The following is a 20398-nucleotide window of genomic DNA, read 5'->3' as shown; positions in this document are numbered from 1 at the left end:
AGAGTTAATAAGGTTGTCTCATCATTCAATACCTTTCATATTGAAGCTACCTGGCAGTCTACCTAAAGTAATCTCTGGCAGCTGCAGGTGAAATATAGTATTATATGGTGGCCATTCAAATAAATGGTTGCTTTTGTCATTTACAAATGGCTCGAGAACGCTAAAAAGAGACCACAGCTTACACAGCATCTCTCTGTTCTGACTTATAGAGGGGATGCAGCTAGGGGTTGAATACCCCTCTATGGTGTCCACATGCCCAGATAGAGCATATAGACAGAGGTGGTCTTCATGATAAAGTTATAGCTGCCAGCAGCAGCCACTATAGAGGGTTTTGAATCTATTTAGATTGAAAAATGAAGCTCACATTTGTCAGACATCATGCACACCTGTATTTGCCGTGACCCAGTGGATAACTGCAAAGAGTTCACTACTTAAAATCTACCATTAAGAGTTAATGTACTTTCCATGCTTTGAATAATATTGTCAAGGGAAAACATTTGCCCCCTCTGATGAAGGAGCTGTGTGGTCTGATTGCATCAGCCAGTGAATCTGGCCTAGGCAGCAAAAGTGTGAGGAGCTGCATGGGTCTTTGCAGTGTGAGGCCTACTACCAGGATCCTCCATCCCTACATGTTGAGGACAAGTGGCAATCTCCTGAGAGATTCATAGAATGTTGAGGACAATAAGGACAGTGCATAATAGCAAAGGTAACACATATCTATGGTTTTGGACTTAGCTGCTTGTGGAAAAGATTAAACTGTTTAAGTACTTGTGAAATATCTCAGAACTGTGACTACTTTATATGCTTGTACTGAAACACCTATCATCCTCATAAAGAGTCATCTGTGTCACCTAAACTGGGCCTGGTTATTGCTTCCACCATCCGCCGACACCTGCTCCTAACATTCTGATGTGCACCCTGCCAAACATCCAGGGCACACAGCCTAACACCAGGCAAATACACCTCAAAGAGCCTAGGTGGTGCCCCAAGGAAAGAAAGGGAGCACCTTCCTTTCTTTACACAACCACAGGGAGCTTTGGAATGAGGACAGCAACTGTGAACCACTACTACTCCTACCAGTGACACTACTACCACTCCCTCCTAATTGCTCTCCCCTTGTGGATGACTGCATATTTTTTGTACTTATACAAAAGACCACAGACTACATATATCTGGTATGTGATGCGTATTTTTTATAATTATTCTGTACTAAAGTATGTATGTAGTAAGTCCCTTTTACTAATTATATGGCTTCTGTAAAAATCCTGTTATACTCTCAGCATTTTTTGTGAGGACATATCTAGTCTTAATTTTAACTGCACTAGAAATTAAAGTGAGTGTATGAAATTAGAAAAACATGGTTGCATTGTTCCAGAAACAGCACCACTCTTCATGGGATGCATATGGTATTGCAGTTCGGCCTATGAATAAGGGTCATGCTGTTTTTGATAGAAAGCAGACACATTTTTCTAATCTCAATCCTAATATCAATATACAGTTTGTGTTTCACTGCGATACAGTGTGTCACTGCAAAAAAGAGAGAATTATATAAATTCCATGGCACTCCAATAGTTATATTGCATATTAGTGATTTATTATATCCATCCAAATAAATATGCCGACAATGGCCAACGTTTCGGTCCAACCTGGACCTTATTCACAGCTGTAGTGTCCTGGTACAGATTTGAAGGAGAATGGTGTGCTTCAAATCTGTACCAGGACACTATGGCTGTCAACAAGGTCCAGGTTGAACCGAAAACTACACCAAGTGAATAGGGCATGACAAGAATGTCTTGGCAGAGCAGTGCCTGAACAGTTTTACCATGTTGTAAGTACAGATGTCTGTGTTTTTGCCCACTGGACAGTCAGATTTTACAGAACTCTATGTATAGGATATGATGGTTCAGTGAGCAGATAACACAGAGGTTCTGTACACACAGCACAGTACATGCTGCTTCCATAGCTTTGGACCTCGTCCAGGACCTTAGATACATGCACAGCTCACATTCCTGCTTCTGTACACTGGAAGCTTTTTGCCTTTTTTGGAAAAAATTGCTTCTAGTAGCCTGAAAAATACAATACTTCAACTACATACATGATCGACTACTGAAACTGGTTTCAACACTGCATTAAAAAACTGCATAAAAAAAAGTACATGTGAAAGCACCCTAAGGAGAAAACAGGAATAATGTGATTCAACAATGTTGTATAATTTATAAGCTAACAGATCTTCTCTGTTCATTTCCTTGTGGGATCTCATTAATAACATGTACACAAGTATTCCCTTATGTTTTAAGCCTTACTCTTTTGCTCTCTCTTAATGTTTTATGTGTCTATATAATATACATATTTAATTAATTTAATTTATATGAGAAAGATATTAAAAATCTTCTAATCTGCCCCTCATTCATCTGTCATATACTGAAAAGAAGTCCAAAGCTATTTTTGAGTACCAACTACAGTGTCACTGCAAATGGTTAACTGATATAATGTTATATCGCAAGTTAAATGCTATGATTTGTTATACCTGTGTACCTAATAGCATTGTATGGTTCATCCTGTTAGGTTGCCAGGAGATGGACCTGGATCTATCCCCTGGTTAGACAGTTGCTGCTATTGGGGAAGGATTGCACTGTGTTATATGCCACTGTGCTTTGTTATTGTTGGATGTACTACTGCTCTTATTCTGCATTTTAGTAAAGACAGACTTATTTATTTGACTAAAGATACCAATTGGACTGGATATTGACTCTGCCAGATGCCAACCATTGCACCTACTCTTCTGCCTTGCACCCAAACCAATGCCTAGCAACAAGGACACCCCAACTACCAACAGACAGGAAGAACAGACTGGTGCCCCAATACCAGGGTGTTCCCTGAGGGTAGAAAGGGGGCATTTTACAGTCACTGTACAGCCCTAAGTAGTCAGATTCTATTAATGTATCAACTACAGCATCCCAAAATGTAGGACGGTATTAGGAATGCATTGCAAACAGAACAAGTGTAATACTCTATATAAATCTGTATAATGCTATATATAATACACAAAGATGAAAAAAGTGGATTATACTTTTAATAATATTTCGATAATTTGGTATTAGTAAACATAATGTTTATATTCTCTTAAGTCTTGAGAGTCCAAGATTTTAATATTGATGGCCTAGATAGTTCCTCAATGTCTCATTGATTCCAGCTTACCATGAGCAGCCCATGCATTGGATAATAGCTATGCTTGGTATTCCAGCTCAGGCCCTTTCCCTTACTTCACCTAGGCCACGTGACTGATGAAAGTGACGTCAGTGGCCTAGGAGGCGGCCACAGCACTCATTGGAGCACAGTGACCATTTCAAACATCTAATTGGTAAGGGTGCCAGGAGTTGGACCCTCACTGATCAGTTATTGATTACCTATCCTAATTATTACAGGTGTATGTGTGTGTGTGTATATATATATATATATACAGTATATATATAAATCTTGGGCAACCCCTTTAACACTCAAAACCCCAATACGTCTCTTGCCCAATGTTATATTCACATCAGAGCATTTTTTATTTATTTTTTTAGAATATTCATTGTAGCCACAGGTTCACCAGTGTCAGAGAATGTCTCCATCAGTCCTCTTCCTGAACCTTTGTAAGTGTGACATGAGGTTTGTGGGATATAAGAGGGTCATTTTAGTCACTTTTAAATCTTCACATACATTTTTAGTTAGGCTTGTTAGGAGTTGTAGGAGTTGCCTGACTCCTGGATATTTCTCAGCAAGGCCAGAAACCAGTAAATGGCAGGAAATTAAAACCTTCAGAATATAATTACTGGTAGAATTCTTCCGTGGCCAACTACTTTCATCTTATATGTTGAACGAGCCACGGCCACAATATAGCGAAGGAGCCTTGGAGAGCAGCCTTGTCTTTAGTATGAAATACTTTCTTATTGTTTTATACCCTCTGATTTTGGTTCTGCTGTATCTCCAGTTTTAAAATATACTATACATTACAGGGCCTGGAGAGGAGTAGCCAGAGTTTAGAGTGTCATGAAATGGTTGGGGGGGGGGGGGGGGGATGTCGTCACACAGGAGGACTAATTTTTGATCAAATTAGTTTTTCAGGGAGTTTGAATTCGAAATGAAAACCTGAAGATGGAAGGAAATTATATTATTGCAGAATATGGAAGGAGCAAATTACCTGGGGCCAGTAGTCATGATTACCGAGTGCAGGAAATACAAGCATATCCGGTAAAAGGCTACGAATAGTGGAGGTCATATTTCCAATGATATCTATTACCAGTTTTGTGGACAACTCCTTCACAGGAACATGGGGTGGACTATCTCTGTCGAAGAGAAATATGACTTTAGTCGTATCTTAGACAATTCCATGCTAAAGGTACAGTTATACTCATTTAACTAGTTGAAAAACTCTTCCATTTGAAGATGGACACAAGAAATGTGTTGATGTAGAAATTCTTATCTTGATAATTAATGAGTTAAATAAACAGTTGTAGGAAACCTTTGGTCCCCTATACACATTAGTGTATTGTCGGCCAAGTCAGCTAACTATCACAGGTTCAGCCAAGAATCTAATGTTTATGGGAAACTTTTCACTCTACTTCTACAGATGATGTAAGGGAAGTGAATCACTGGGCAAACTGAATATTTTTTAACAGTGGCAGGAATGATTATTTACCCAGTCCATATCATGAAGTCAACTTTCTGTTCAGATGCTTTTATATATTGGATTGCTGATAAGATAAGTCCATATGGAGAATCACACATAAAGTCTCCAAAAATTCCAGGACTGGAGGCATTGGCACCCTTAGAGGACAAGCATACTTTGGTGTGGTCTTCAGTAAGATGATATGAGAAATCTAAATGAAGGTCTGAAATATGCCAAAACTGTCCTGTAAGTAAAATAGAAAATAAAATCTATTATTTACTGAAACCAAAATGTTTTAACTATATTTTGAGATAAACACATCAGATTACACAAAAGATTTACACTGCCTGTAATTATGGCTATACATTGCTCTTGAAGGCACCACTGTGCCACCTAGCCTCACTACTTGCTTAAGCTACCAAGTGTTGTAGAGTAGATTAAGTTATATTAAACCCAACTAATTTACTGATAAGTCCATATATTATTGAAGCAATTGGAAGGCACAGGTATAGAGTTAGTAATAGGGGCGTACTGGACATAGACCCTACAGAGAAATTTCCTGGTGAGCTGATGCCCAAGGGCCCACCTGAGCCCTCATCATGGCTGCCAACTGGATACATAATGATTTCATGCTCTCAGTAGTAATTAATGCTAGGAGCATCAGGTTTCAGGTTCCTTTGCACTTGGCAGATGCCCTCCTGAATTCAGGTGTATGGCCGTCCTTATGCTGGGGGTGGCAGCATTATGTGATGCACTGTGATATTTGGTTCTGCAGGGGAGGTATTGTGTGCAGCACTAGGGTATTGCTGGCCCCATCTACTTGTGTTGTCCTTTGGACAATTTGCACCTGCCTACAACATGGGGCCTCTTAGTTTTTTCCAGGGCCGCTTTAAGTTACCAGTTTGCCCCTGGTTAGTATAGCCCTTGGGAGGAGATGCTTTTTCAGGGGGTAGGGTGAGTTTGGATGATTCAGGGTGTATTAGGGAGAAAGTGACTGCTCTTGCTCTCCAGCAGTTCCTTGATAGAACAATGGCATCCACGGGACCCCACATTGGTAATCCCAAACTTAGAAAGAACTTTTCATATGTTTTACATTGTATGGATACAACCTGAAAACTGGCATTGTGTCCATCGCCTGTTCATGTACGGATACTATTTGGTTGTCTTGCTTTGGGTACATGTGGTGGATGAAAACCTTGTGTCAGTCTGATGGGATTTTGGAGGCACAGTCCCATGGCATCAGGTAGATGACTGCGAACAGCATTATATAGCTCTCCTTGGGTTTTGCTCAATCAGCTACAGATACTGTTTTTATTGTCTGGTCTCTCTGTTATAAGGTCAAAGGGATGATGGCTTGTCACCGTAAACAGGGGATGTGCTGCCCATATAATGTGCATATATATGACCTTCATGTCATTGAGTGGCGTTCCTTATGTGCACAAAATCTGCCAGTGTAAAAGGAGTTTTTGTCAGCGGCATTGATCAGATAATTTGGCGGGCTGATGTACTGTACTTCGAGCTTTAGATAATTCCATCCCAAAGATAACAAGATTTAGATAACACAATAGGACAGTTCTGTTCAAGGATAAGGTCAAGTTTGACCCACAAAAGAGAAGGCTATAATTTAACTCCTGCAAACTGACTTGCCATTAAAATGCTTTACTTTCCGTGGCATGTTATACTAAACTAATATCACTGAGCACTTGTGTTGCCCATCCATACAAACAATGGGATTGCAGTGCTCAGATGTTCCTACAACTCCCATAGAGTTTTTATGGAGAAGAGAGGTCACATGTTTGACTGCAGCTCCACTCAAACTCCTCCAAACTCCCCCAAGATAAGGCCAGCTACTGTATTTGCTGCATAGTACATGAGAATGTTTTCCACAAAAATGACGCTATGTTTTTGCACTAATAGTGAAGTGTAATATTCAATTGTGGGACAGCTCTTTTAATGGAGGCAATCTCCTGTCCTTCAGATTGTGCCAGCCACATATCCCTTTCAAAGTGCCAGTCAGGGTAATGTCTTTAAAACCTATTGCCGGATTCTAGTTGCTTGCTTATCTACAAGCTTTAATAAGATGCTTAGTTATAGCTTCATAATACTTTATAAAGAGCTTCCTGGTGACACAACAACTAGCAATGTCAACTGTCAGGATTACATTGTATGTGTGGATAGACTGATTGCTCTAGAAACAGGACAATTCCACTGCATTATGTACTACTTGGCATACTTTTTATGGTAATTCTGTAGAGTACTGATCTTTGCATGATGTGTGTATAACTGTAGTTTGGGTTATGGTCTATGTCAGGGTATGACCACATGGCGTGGTTGTGTGTTGCTTGTGATGTGGCCGCAGCCGTACGGGCCCCAGCGGGCTCTAATTAAATTAATGAAGACTGTATTGTTTAGTGGATTTGATTTGTTAATGGCAGTATTGAAGGTGCCGCATGGCCATTAACAATATATATCCATGGAACAATTCGCTTTTAATTAGAGCCCACTGTGATCCGTACGGTCATGCGGTACTCAAGCGCAGCATGGCCACGTCACAAGAGCCACATGACCGCACCATGTGGTCGTACTCTCAGTAGTACATACATTTAACATTATTTAGGCTGACTTCACATCACCGTTTAGCCTTTCCATTCTCCTGCTCCATTATAGGAGCAGGAGAACGGAAAGGACCGATTTGGCACATAACTAAGCCGAACGGAGCCCACGGGCCCCATAGATTATAAAAGGGTCTGTTAGGTTTCTGCTCGGAAGAAGATTTTTGAAGCGGAGACAAAAGTTGTGCATGCAGGACTTTTGTCTCTGGGAGAAGATATTTTCTGAACCTTTTCTGCAATGATAATTTGAACCTGAATAGGTGCTCTTGCCCTTCTACAAATGTGATGGATTCATTAATGCTGAGACTGGCTCCCAAGTTTATAAATTGTAGACACGTTAATCTCCAGATACCACAGATTACATTTTACTTCTAAGAGGTCATCAGCAGCAATTAAAGGTATAGAATCTTGCTTCCAATGTTTTAATACAAATGAAGAATGAGGGTAGTTAGTGTGGAAAGTCCAATTACTTCTCATTCCAAGGTCAATGTTGCTGTGCATGGAAATCCCAATCCTTAAAGGGGTTCTGCAGTTTGTTTAAACTGATGATCTATCCTCTGGATAGATCATCAGCATCTGATCGGCGGGGGTCCGACACCCGGGACCCCCGCCGATCAGCTGTTTGAGAAGGCAACGGCGCTCCAGCAGCGCCGCGGCCTTCTCACTGTTTACCGCTGGCCCAGTGACGTCACCACTAGTATCAACTAGCGTGGGCGGGGCTAAGCTCTGTTCAAGTGAACAGACACCACATAAAGTCATACGAATAGATGCTCCAGAATTGTTATTACATGGGGAACACAAATAGTTACTAATACAGACATGTCCAATGAACGGACATGTGCTCTTTAACCCCATAGTGACCTGCCTATTTTGTACCTTAATAACAAGCTTTTTTTTTTTTCATGTTATCATGATCATAATCTCATCCCACATGCTTTATATATATATATGTATTTTTTAATGTAACCATATGAGGGATTATTTTTTTATGGGGCAAGTTGTAATTCTTAACAGTACCATTTTGAGCTACACATAACTCGTTAATTAACTTTCATTAACTCTTTCTAGAGAGAATTGAAAGGCAGAACACTTAGGCTAGGTCTACACGACAACATTTGTCGCGCGACAATAAGTCGCGCGACAGATAGGGCGCAACATTTGTCGCGCGACATTTTGTTGCACCAATGTCGCGCGACAATTTTTATAATGGCAGTCTATGGTGTCTCACTGCAACATGCGACATGCTGCGACTGCGACACAACAGTCGCAGAAAAATCCATCTCGAATGGATTTTCTGCGACTGTCGCGTCCCAGTCGCAACATGTCGCATGTTGCAGTGCGACACTATAGACTGCCATTATAAAAATTGTTGCACGACATTGGTGCAACAAAATGTCGCGCGACGAATGTCGTCGTGTAGACCTAGCCTTCGGCCTCTTTCATCCCTTGAGAAAGCGACCGCGAAACATGTGTTGGAATCCAGGACTGTCTTGGTCTGTATATATCTTGACTGCATTTATCTCCTATATGTTATTTGTACTTTGTGGCACTATGCACTTTATATACTAACTATGGGTTGTGTTCTATTATTTTTTTTATCTTTTTTTTGCAAGTTATATGTATTATAATGTGACAGACCTGTGGATATCAATCCTGTGTGATTAAATGCTGCTAATATACAGTGGGATGCGAAAGTTTGGGCAACCTTGTAAATTGTCATGATTTTCCTGTATAAATCGTTGGTTGTTACGATAAAAAATGTCAGTTAAATATATCATAAAGGAGACACACACAGTGATATTTGAGAAGTGAAATGAAGTTTATTGGATTTACAGAAAGTGTGCTATAATTGTTTAAACAAAATTAGCCAGGTGCATAAATTTGGGCACTGTTGTCATTTTATTGATTCCAAAACCTTTAGAACTAATTATTGGAACTCAAATTGGCTTGGTAAGCTCAGTGACCCCTGACCTACATACACAGGTGAATCCAATTATGAGAAAGAGTATTTAAGGGGGTCAATTGTAAGTTTCCCTCCTCTTTTAATTTTCTCTGAAGAGTAGCAACATGGGGGTCTCAAAATAACTCTCAAATGACCTGAAGACAAAGATTGTTCACCATCATGGTTTAGGGGAAGGATACAGAAAGCTGTCTCAGCTGTCTGTTTCCACAGTTAGGAACATATTGAGGAAATGGAAGACGACAGGCTCAGTTCAAGTTAAGGCTCGAAGTGGTAGACCAAGAAAAAATCTCGGATAGACAGAAGCGACGAATGGTGAGAACAGTCAGAGTCAACCCACAGACCAGCACCAAAGACCTACAACATCATCTTGCTGCAGATGGAGTCACTGTGCATCGTTCAACCATTCGGAGCACTTTACACAAGGAGATGCTGTATGCGAGAGTGATGCAGAGGAAGCCTTTTCTCCGCCCACAGCACAAAAAGTGCCGCTTGAGGTGGGCTAAAGCACATTTGGACAAGCCAGCTTCATTTTGGAAATAGGTGCTGTGGACTGATGAAACTAAAATTTAGTTATTTGGCCATAGCAAGGGGCGTTATGCATGGAGGAAAAAGAACACAGCATTCCAATAAAAACACCTGCTACCTACAGTAAAATATGGTGGTGGTTCCATCATGCTGTGGGGCTGTGTGGCCAGTGCAGGGACTGGGAATCTTGTCAAAGTTGAGGGACGCATGGATTCCACTCAGTATCAGCAGATTCTGGAGACCAATGTCCAGGAATCAGTGACAAAGCTGAAGCTGCGCTGGGGCTGGATCTTTCAACAAGACAACGACCCTAAAAACTGCTCAAAATCCACTAAGGCATTTATGCAGAGGAACAAGTACAACGTTCTGGAATGGCCATCTCAGTCCCCAGACCTGAATATAATTGAAAATCTGTGGTGTGACTTAAAGAGAGCTGTCCATGCTCGGAAGCCATCAAACCTGAATGAACTAAAGATGTTTTGTAAAGAGGAATGGTCCAAAATACCTTCAACCAGAATCCAGACTCTCATTGGAACCTACAGGAAGCGTTTAGAGGCTGTCATTTCTGCAAAAGGAGGATCTACTAAATATTGATTTAATTTCTTTTTTGTGGTGCCCAAATTTATGCACCTGCCTAATTTTGTTTAAACAATTATAGCACACTTTCTGTAAATCCAATAAACTTCATTTCACTTCTCAAATATCACTGTGAGTGTCTCCTATATTATATATTTAACGTACATTTTTTATTGTAGCAACCAACGATTTATACAGGAAAATCATGACGATTAACAAGGTTGCCCAAACTTTCGCATCCCACTGTATATGGATTTCTATGTTTTATACAAGTGTATGTCCAATAAAAATAATGTGTGATTCTATATTACATGCTGTTCTGAGTCTAGTTTTGGGTATTTACTTGCAGTTAGTTAGGACAGCTACATACCGGGCGTTTTGAGTGTGCTCTTTCACACGGGCCTCATGTTTTTGGCCCAGATAAGATGCGGGTGCATCGCGGGAAAATGTGCGATTTTCCCGTGCCGAGTGCAAAACATTTTAATGAGTTTTGCACACGCGTAAGAAAAATCGGCATGTTTGGTACCCAAACCCAAACTTCTTCACAGAAGTTTGGGTTAGGTGTTTTGCAGATTGTATTATTTTCCCTTATAACATGGTTATAAAGGAAGATAATAGCATTCTTAATACAGAATGCTTAGTTAAATAGGGCTGGAGGGGTTCAATTTTTTAAAAAAATAATTTAACTCACCTTAATCCACTTGTTCGCACAGCCCGGCTTCTCTTCTGCCTTCATCTGTGAGGAAAAGGACCTGTGGTGACGTCACTGCGCTCATAACACGGTCCGTCACATGATCCATCGCCATGGTGATGGATCATGTGATGGACCATGTGATGAGCGCAGTGACGTCACCACAGGTCCTTTACCCAGGTCCTGAAGAAAGAAGAAAGAAGAGAAGCCTGGCTGCGCGAACAAGTGGATTAAGGTGAGTTAAATTATTATTTATTTTGTTTAACCCCTTCAGCCCTATTGTACTAAGCATTCTGTATAGAGAATGATATTATTTTCCCTTATAACCATGTTATAAGGGAAAATAATAATGATCGGGTCCTGCATCCCGATTGTCTCCTAGCAACCTTGCATGAAAATCGCACCACATCCGCACTTGCTTGCGGATGCTTGCGATTTTCACGCAGCCCCATTCACTTCTATGGGGCCTGCGTTGCATGAAAAACGCACAAAATAGAGCATGCTGCGATAGAAATGAATTGGTCCGGATTCATTGCGGGTGCAATGCGTTCACCTCACGTATTGCACCCGCGCTGAAATCTCGCCCATGTGAAAGAGGCCTTAGACATAGACTTGACTTAAAGACAAGTGGGGGCAGTGGCAGGGCCGTGGGAATATCTTTCAATATTCGACTGTATCACAGTATGCCTTAAAGGGATTCTGTCATGAGATTTTACCCCTATAACCTAAACATATGCTCATGTCCGGAGTAATAATAATAATCCTAAGCTGGCCTTATTAAACTTCACTGTGGCTCTATTTGCCCAAAAAACTGTTTTTTATAACCTGTCAATCACTCACTTAAGGTGCCCAAGAGGAGGTACATTAATACAGGGTGCCCGGCCGCACCCTTCGCTGTCCGGTGCCCAGCGCCGCCTTCTACCACTTCGTTTTCACCTAATTAGCTTTCAGACACTAGCGATCTGCTAGTGTCTGCTCTATCAAACCATCCTAATATAACAGCTTATTGTCCTGCCGTTTCCCTAAAAAACGAACTTATATAGATATGCTAATGAGCCTCTAGGTGCAATGGGGGCGTCATTAGCACCTAGAGGCTCAGTCTACCTTCACAAACTGCCGCTGCCCAGCGCGTCCCTCCAGCCCGCCCATCTCCTCCGGAATGCGATCCTCCCCGTGCGCGTCTGTATTCGGCGCATGCGCAGTGAATGTCTGACCGCTTTCTGCACAGACATCTCCACTGCGCCTGTTCCTCGGAGCACTATGACGTCATCGGCGCAGGCGCAGTGGAGATGTCTGAGCAGGGAAGCGGTCAGACATTCACTGCGCATGCGCCGAATACAGACGCGCATGGGGAGGATCGCATTCCGGAGGAGATGGGCGGGCTGGAGGGACGCGCTGGGCGGCGGCAGTTTGTGAAGGTAGACCGAGCACCTAGAGGCTCATTAGCATATCTACAGGGAGTGCAGAATTATTAGGCAAGTTGTATTTTTGAGGATTAATTTTATTATTGAACAACAACCATGTTCTCAATGAACCCAAAAAACTCATTAATATCAAAGCTGAATATTTTTGGAAGTAGTTTTTAGTTTGTTTTTAGTTTTAGCTATTTTAGGGGGATATCTGTGTGTGCAGGTGACTATTACTGTGCATAATTATTAGGCAACTTAACAAAAAACAAATATATACCCATTTCAATTATTTATTTTTACCAGTGAAACCAATATAACATCTCAACATTCACAAATATACATTTCTGACATTCAAAAACAAAACAAAAACAAATCAGTGACCAATATAGCCACCTTTCTTTGCAAGGACACTCAAAAGCCTGCCATCCATGGATTCTGTCAGTGTTTTGATCTGTTCACCATCAACATTGCGTGCAGCAGCAACCACAGCCTCCCAGACACTGTTCAGAGAGGTGTACTGTTTTCCCTCCTTGTAAATCTCACATTTGATGATGGACCACAGGTTCTCAATGGGGTTCGGATCAGGTGAACAAGGAGGCCATGTCATTAGATTTTCTTCTTTTATACCCTTTCTTGCCAGCCACGCTGTGGAGTACTTGGACGCGTGTGATGGAGCATTGTCCTGCATGAAAATCATGTTTTTCTTGAAGGATGCAGACTTCTTCCTGTACCACTGCTTGAAGAAGGTGTCTTCCAGAAACTGGCAGTAGGACTGGGAGTTGAGCTTGACTCCATCCTGAACCCGAAAAGGCCCCACAAGCTCATCTTTGATGATACCAGCCCAAACCAGTACTCCACCTCCACCTTGCTGGCGTCTGAGTCGGACTGGAGCTCTCTGCCCTTTACCAATCAAGCCACGGGCCCATCCATCTGGCCCATCAAGACTCACTCTCATTTCATCAGTCCATAAAACCTTAGAAAAATCAGTCTTGAGATATTTCTTGGCCCAGTCTTGACGTTTCAGCTTGTGTGTCTTGTTCAGTGGTGGTCGTCTTTCAGCCTTTCTTACCTTGGCCATGTCTCTGAGTATTGCACACCTCGTGCTTTTGGGCACTCCAGTGATGTTGCAGCTCTGAAATATGGCCAAACTGGTGGCAAGTGGCATCTTGGCAGCTGCACGCTTGACTTTTCTCAGTTCATGGGCAGTTATTTTGCGCCTTGGTTTTTCCACACGCTTCTTGCGACCCTGTTGACTATTTTGAATGAAACGCTTAATTGTTCAATGATCACGCTTCAGAAGCTTTGCAATTTTAAGAGTACTGCATCCCTCTGCAAGATATCTCACTATTTTTGACTTTTCTGAGCCTGTCAAGTCCTTCTTTTGACCCATTTTGCCAAAGGAAAGGAAGTTGCCTAATAATTATGCACACCTAATATAGGGTGTTGATGTCATTAGACCACACCCCTTCTTATTACAGAGATGCACATCACCTAATATGCTTAATTGGTAGTAGGCTTTCGAGCCTATACAGCTTGGAGTAAGACAACATGCATAAAGAGGATGATGTGGTCAAAATACTCATTTGCCTAATAATTCTGCACTCCCTGTATATAAGTTCGTTTTTTAGGGAAACGGCAGGACAATAAGCTGTTATATTAGGATGGTTTGGGAGAGCAGACACTAGCAGATCGCTAGTGTCTGAAAGCTAATTAGGTGAAAACGAAGTGGTAGAAACCCTTTAAGGTGCCCAAGGGGAGGTCCGTCAATACAGAGTGCCCGGCCGCACCCCTCGCCATCCGGCGCCCAGCGCTACCTTCGCTGTCTTCTGCACCGCCTTCTATAGCTCAGCGCCGCCTCCGCAATCCTACCCGTCCCTCTGCCAGATCCCGCACCTGCGCACTAGGCTCAGCCTCATGCGCCGCAGACTCCTGGCAGCAGCTTCGTTGAGCGAAGTGCGCATGCGCATCAGGCCGAGCTGTAGAAGGCGGCGCAGAAGACAGCGAAGGCGGCGCTGGGCACCCTGTATTAATGTACCTCCTCTTGGGCACCTTAAGTGAGTGATTGACAGGTTATAAAAACCTGTTTTTTTGGCAAATAGAGCCAGAGTGAAGTTTAATAAGGCCAGTTTAGGATTATTCTTATTACTCCGGACATGAACATATGTTTAGGTTATAGGGGTAAAATCTCATGACAGAATCCCTTTAAGGCATACTGTGATACAGTTGAATATAGAAAGATATTCCCACGGCCCTGCCACTGCCCCCACTTGTCTCTAAGTCAAGTGTAAGTCTAAGGCAAGGTGTTGGTAGCAGCCTCAGTAACTAGGGGTTAGCTAGGACAGTTGGTGGCCTACACAACGATGCACACGTCCATATATTCAGGGGTGGAATGCCCATAGACCTTACAGGAAAATTCCTCGGTGGGTCGCTGCCCAGGGGGCTGCCTGAGCCCTCCTCACAGCCAGCCAGTGGAAGTTTTTGGGGTCATACAGTACAGACCAAAAGTTTGGACACACCTTCTCATTCAAAGAGTTTTCTTTATTTTCATGACTATGAAAATTGTAGATTCACACTGAAGGCATCAAAACTATGAATTAACACATGTGGAATTATATACATAACAAACAAGTGTGAAACAACTGAAAATATGTCATATTCTAGGTTCTTCAAAGTAGCCACCTTTTTCTTTGATTACTGCTTTGCACACTCTTGGCATTCTCCTGATGAGCTTTAAGAGGTAGTCCCCTGAAATGGTTTTCACTTCACAGGTGTGCCCTGTCAGGTTTAATAAGTGGGATTTCTAGCCTTATAAATGGGGTTGGGACCATCAGTTGCGTTAAGGAGAAGTCAGGTGGATACACAGCTGATAGTCCTACTGAATAGACTGTTAGAATTTGTATTATGGCAAGAAAAAAGCAGCTAAGTAAAGAAAAACGAATGGCTATCATTACTTTAAGAAATGAAGGTCAGTCAGTCAGCCAAAAAATTGGGAAAACTTTGAAAGTAAGGGCTATTTGACCATGAAGGAGAGTGATGGGGTGCTGCGCCAGATGACCTGGCCTCCACAGTCAACGGACCTGAACCCAATAGAGATGGTTTGGGGTGAGCTGGACCGCAGAGTGAAGGCAAAAGGGCCAACAAGTGCTAAGCATCTCTGGGAACTCCTTCAAGACTGTTGGAAGACCATTTCAGGGGACTACCTCTTGAAGCTCATCAAGAGAATGCCAAGAGTGTGCAAAGCAGTAATCAAAGCAAAAGGTGGCTTTGAAGAACCTAGAATATGACATATTTTCAGTTGTTTCACACTTGTTTGTTATGTATATAATTCCACATGTGTTAATTCATAGTTTTGATGCCTTCATAGTCATGAAAATGAAGAAAACTCTTTGAATGAGAAGGTGTGTCTAAACTTTTGGACTGTACTGTATATTGTGCTGCTGGCAGTATTTTGTGATGGACTGTGGTATTTGGTGTGGTATAATGTGCCACAATATGGTATTGATGGCCCTTCCTTCCATCAGTTTGGACCCAACTACAAAATGGGGCCACTTTTAGTATTTTTTCCAGGGCCACTTTAAGTTCCCAATCCGCTACAGCATATACTGTATGTAACTTGCCTGTCATACTGATGCACAGTAACTGTTTCACTACCAGAAAGGACTAGCTATGCATGTTGCTGTAATGCACAGTGATGTACACCGAGATACACTCTCCCTGCAGGCCAGGTTATAGCTGATTTAATGTGTTTTGTGATTAACTAATTCGGAACTAATCGAATTTCTTGAAAAAATTCAGGTAAGCATCCGAATCGAATTTTTTAAAACTTTGCTCATCTCCAGCTTCTATAATGCTGCTAATGTAGTGCAGTGTATTATGCTGTTAACAGAAATCTGACAGGCAATCTATTAGTCCTCTTTCACACGAGCGTGTCCGGATAAGGTCCGGATGCGTTGCGGCAAACCTGCGCGAGTAGGTACGCAATTGCAGTCACAGAAGTTCAGGTTTGGGTTCAAGGTTGTGTAGATTGTATTATTTTCCCTTATAACATGGTTATAAGGGAAAATAATAGCATTCTGAATACAGAATGCATAGTACAATAGGGCTGGAGGGGTTAAATTTTTTTTAATAATATTTAACTCACCTTAATCCACTTGTTCGCGCAGCCGGCATCTCTTCTGTCTTCTTCTTTAAAGAATAGGACCTTTGATGACTCACTACGCTCATCACATGGTCCGTCACATGATCCATCACCATTGTACTATGCATTCTGTATTTAGAATGCTATTATTTTCCTTTATAACCATGTTATAAGGGAAAATAATAAAAATCGGGTCCCCATCCCGATCGTCTCCTAGCAACCGTGCGTGAAAATCGCACCGCATCTGCCCTTGCTTGCGGATGCTTGCGATTTTTTCACGCAGCCCCATTCACTTCTATGGGGCCTGCGTTGCGTGAAAAACGCACAAAATAGAGCATGCTGCGATTTTCACGCAACGCACAAGTGATGCGTGAAAATCACCGCTCATCTGCACAGCCCCATAGAAATGAATGGGTCACGCATTGCACCCACGCGGAAATCTCGCCCGTGTGAAAGGGGCCTTAGGCTGTGCTAGCATGTACAGAAGGCAGACCTGGGAGCCTTCATTAGACCACTGGCTATAATTAGACAGCTCCACCCGGCTCAGGACAACCATTGTGGTCTAGACAGGTCTATCTTCACCCTGGTCAGGACACCCATTCTGTAGTGTTGTAAAAAAAAGTATGTGCAGGTTTAAAGCGTCTAAGGCTACTTTCACACTCGCGTTTGGTGCGGATTCGTCATGGATCTGCACAGACGGATCTGCACCGATAATACAACCGCATGCATCCATTCAGTGGCGTACCGCCAATATAGGCAGACCACGCCGTTGCTATGGGGCCCGCAGCACAGGGGGGCCCGGAGCGCATGGAAGGCCCCGCCCCCTAAGTCTACTCTGCACAAGTTTTTATTCATAGTTAATTGAGGCGCTCAGGCTGCCGTTGCCCGCCCACTTGTGTTTTTCCCCCCCCCCCCCCCCTCCCCTTGGTTTACGCGCCAGCTTCCTATCTGACCTGGCTACAGGCTCCAGCTGCGGGCTCCCGGCGTCTGCTGCATTTCACACTGGCCGATCCTGCTGCTAATTGGCCAGTGTATCGCAGCAGGAGCAGGCTCAACAATCACAGAGTGCGCTCGTAGTTGTCCTCCTACCTCCGCTCTAAGCTTACGCGCTGCCCGCCATCTGCCCATCAGCCAGTGAGTGCAGCCTCCCCGACACAGACAGAAGGACCGCTCCATAGTGTGCCTGCCACAGTAAGAAGACAGCAGTCAGTCAAAAAGTTAAAGTTCATGTATGGTTGGATGGGTATTCTTGATGGGGGGGAGGGCAGCAGCAAGCAGTGTTTTTTTTTTGGGTGGGGGGCCCTGTAAGATCATAGAGGACTCAGGAGGACAGTGTGGTTTCCTCCTAACCCTCCCCCTTCCCCCGGGGGGAGCACGCTGTCCTCCTGAGTCCTCTATGAACCTACAGGGCCCCCCCTCCCCAGCACATCAGTCACCTTGCGGGGGTGGGGATATGATTAGTGGCTATGTTCACACTGTGCTATCTAACCCCTATAATGCCCCCCAAAATGCCAGGGCACCGTACTTACCTTATTCTCCGGCACCCACATTGCTCCTGATGCCCACACAGCCGCCACTGCCCCCATCCCGTCACGCAGATGAAAACATCCAGCGACATGGGGGGGGGGGGGCAGCCAATAGCCGGCCACGATGGAAACGAGCCTCCCTAGCATCGCGGGTGACGCTAGGGAGGCTCATTTCCGACACGGCCTGCTATTGGCTGCCCCCCCCACTGGGCATAAGTATTATCTGTATGCGGTGCCTGGGCATTTTGGGGGGCATTTTTCGGATACTGGAGTTTTTTATTTTTTTTTCGTTTATGTATTTTCGTTTTTCTTCCGTATCTTCCTTCAGCCATAACTTTTTTATTTTTCCATTCACATAGATATATGAGGGCTTAATTTTTGCGGGAGAAGTTGTTCTTTCATATGGCATACAATGTAGTGGGAAGCGGGCAAAAAAAATTCCAAATGGGGTGAAAAAATAATAATTCTCCACAGTTTTATGGGTTTTGTTCCTACGGTGTTCTCTTTGCGACAAAACTGACCTGTGCCCTTCATTCTCTGAGTCAGTACGATTACAATGATACCACATATGTACAGTTTTTTTTTTATGTGTAAATAGTGTAAAATAAATTAAAACTTTGAAAAAAAAGTTATTTACTTTTTCACATCACCATATTCTGACCCCCATAACTTTTTTTTATAGTTATATCTACTGATCTGTGTGGGGGCTCATTTTTTGCTGTATGAACTGTAGTTTTTATTGATACCATTTTGGAATGTGTGTGCCTTTTTTATCACATTTTTGGGTGTTAGAGAAGTGATGAAAAAATGGCGCTGGTAGCAAAGGGGTTAAGATGTGGGGATGGGCTATGTCAGGCCTTAGCACAGTGGACACAGGCACTCGTTCAGCTGTGCTCGCATACATATGGCGCCCTGTATCCACTGTCCTGTGCCCACTCTGCTAAAGTCCACATAGCCCATCTATGTCCGGCTTTACCAAAGCAGACGGGCAGGAGCAGTGATGGGCGCTGTGCATGGCTCACTGCAGCCCCAGTGAGCTCCTTACTCCCATACAGCACTGTCATATCAGCGGTGTATGAGAGGTAATGAAAAATAAAATAAAAAAGATTTATCCCTAACTGTTTCAGTAGGTCAAGTATACATTTCTTTATTGGCAAATGGGGGTGTGGCAGGGGGAGGAGCCAGGGCAGGGTTAGGGGGCCCAAGTCAGATTCTTGCTATGGGGCCCAGTGATTTCTATGTACGCCCCTGCATCCATTCATTCAGAACCGATCAGTTTGTATTATCTTTACCATTGCCAAAACGGATCCGTCTTGAACACCATTGAAAGTCAATAGGGGACGGGTCCGTTTTCTATTGTACCATATTGTGTTAGTGAAAACGAATCCGTCCCCATTGCATTACATTGTGTATCAGGATGGATCCGTTTGCCTCCGCATCGTCAGGCGGTCACCAAAATGCTGCTCTGATGCATTCTGAACGGATCCTTATCCATTCAGAATGCATTAGGGCAAAACTGATCGCTTGTGAGAGCCCTGAAACGGATCTCAGAAACGAAAACCAAAACGCCAGTGTGAAAGTAGCCTTAGAGACTGCCTTCAAAACATGTATGGGCAGTCATTAAAGCCCCTTGAAGAAAAATATGTTCTAGATTTTCTTTTTTAGATTTTGCCACAGATTTAATGCATTGAAAAGGCTTAGCAAGATCAGTGGTGAATCTACTGGATGATTCACACAGATTTAAAAATAATGTGAAAATGCGCACTTACCCTCAGACTGTAAGTGACCCTATGTCTATGATCAGAAGACATATTGTGCCATGAGAATGTAGATTACACATCTGCTGTGTAGACTTTCCGTATTTGTCTTATTTAGTAAGTAGCTCATGAACCCACTCAGTTTTAAGATTACAGTTTTCTGAATTGTCAGTAGTGAGATAACTGACCAGAAATGTTATGCTGACCACTAAAACATGAAGTGACGTGACATGCATAATATTACAGATGATAAGGATTTAAAAGGATTGTCTGTTCTTTTCTAGAAACGGCACCACTTTTGTTCATAGGTCATGTCTGGTATTGCAGCTCATCTGTTGTGAAGTAAATGGTCCTGAGCTGCAATACCAGAAACAGTCTATGAACAAGTGCGGCAATGTATATGGAAACAAAGCAGACCCTTGTTTTCTAGTCTAGACTACCCTTTTAAAACAACGGTTCTCACATTGTCTATGAGTTCTCTAAGGATACGGCCACACAGTCACCTTTCCTGATGTAGTTTTACAACTTCTACTCTTTTTTTTTTATTCAC

General features: G+C 42.8%; 1 protein-coding gene across 1 annotated transcript in view; it reads right to left on the bottom strand.

Moving 5' to 3' along the window:
- SMPDL3A (sphingomyelin phosphodiesterase acid like 3A) overlaps positions 1-20398 on the bottom strand; it is a 43107-nt gene that overhangs the window by 21875 nt on the left and 834 nt on the right. The window contains exons 2-3 of the mRNA XM_040429091.1: positions 4682-4895; positions 4184-4328 (exon numbers count right to left, since the gene is read on the bottom strand). Coding sequence (XP_040285025.1) covers positions 4184-4328; positions 4682-4895 — 359 coding nt within the window. The remainder of the gene's footprint in view (positions 1-4183; positions 4329-4681; positions 4896-20398) is intronic.

The sequence above is a fragment of the Bufo bufo genome, chromosome 4 (genome assembly GCF_905171765.1).
Source record: "Bufo bufo chromosome 4, aBufBuf1.1, whole genome shotgun sequence".
Classification (NCBI taxonomy): domain Eukaryota; kingdom Metazoa; phylum Chordata; class Amphibia; order Anura; family Bufonidae; genus Bufo; species Bufo bufo.
The sequence above is the reverse complement of the archived record's forward strand: the minus strand, read 5'-3'. Positions and strand labels throughout refer to the sequence as shown.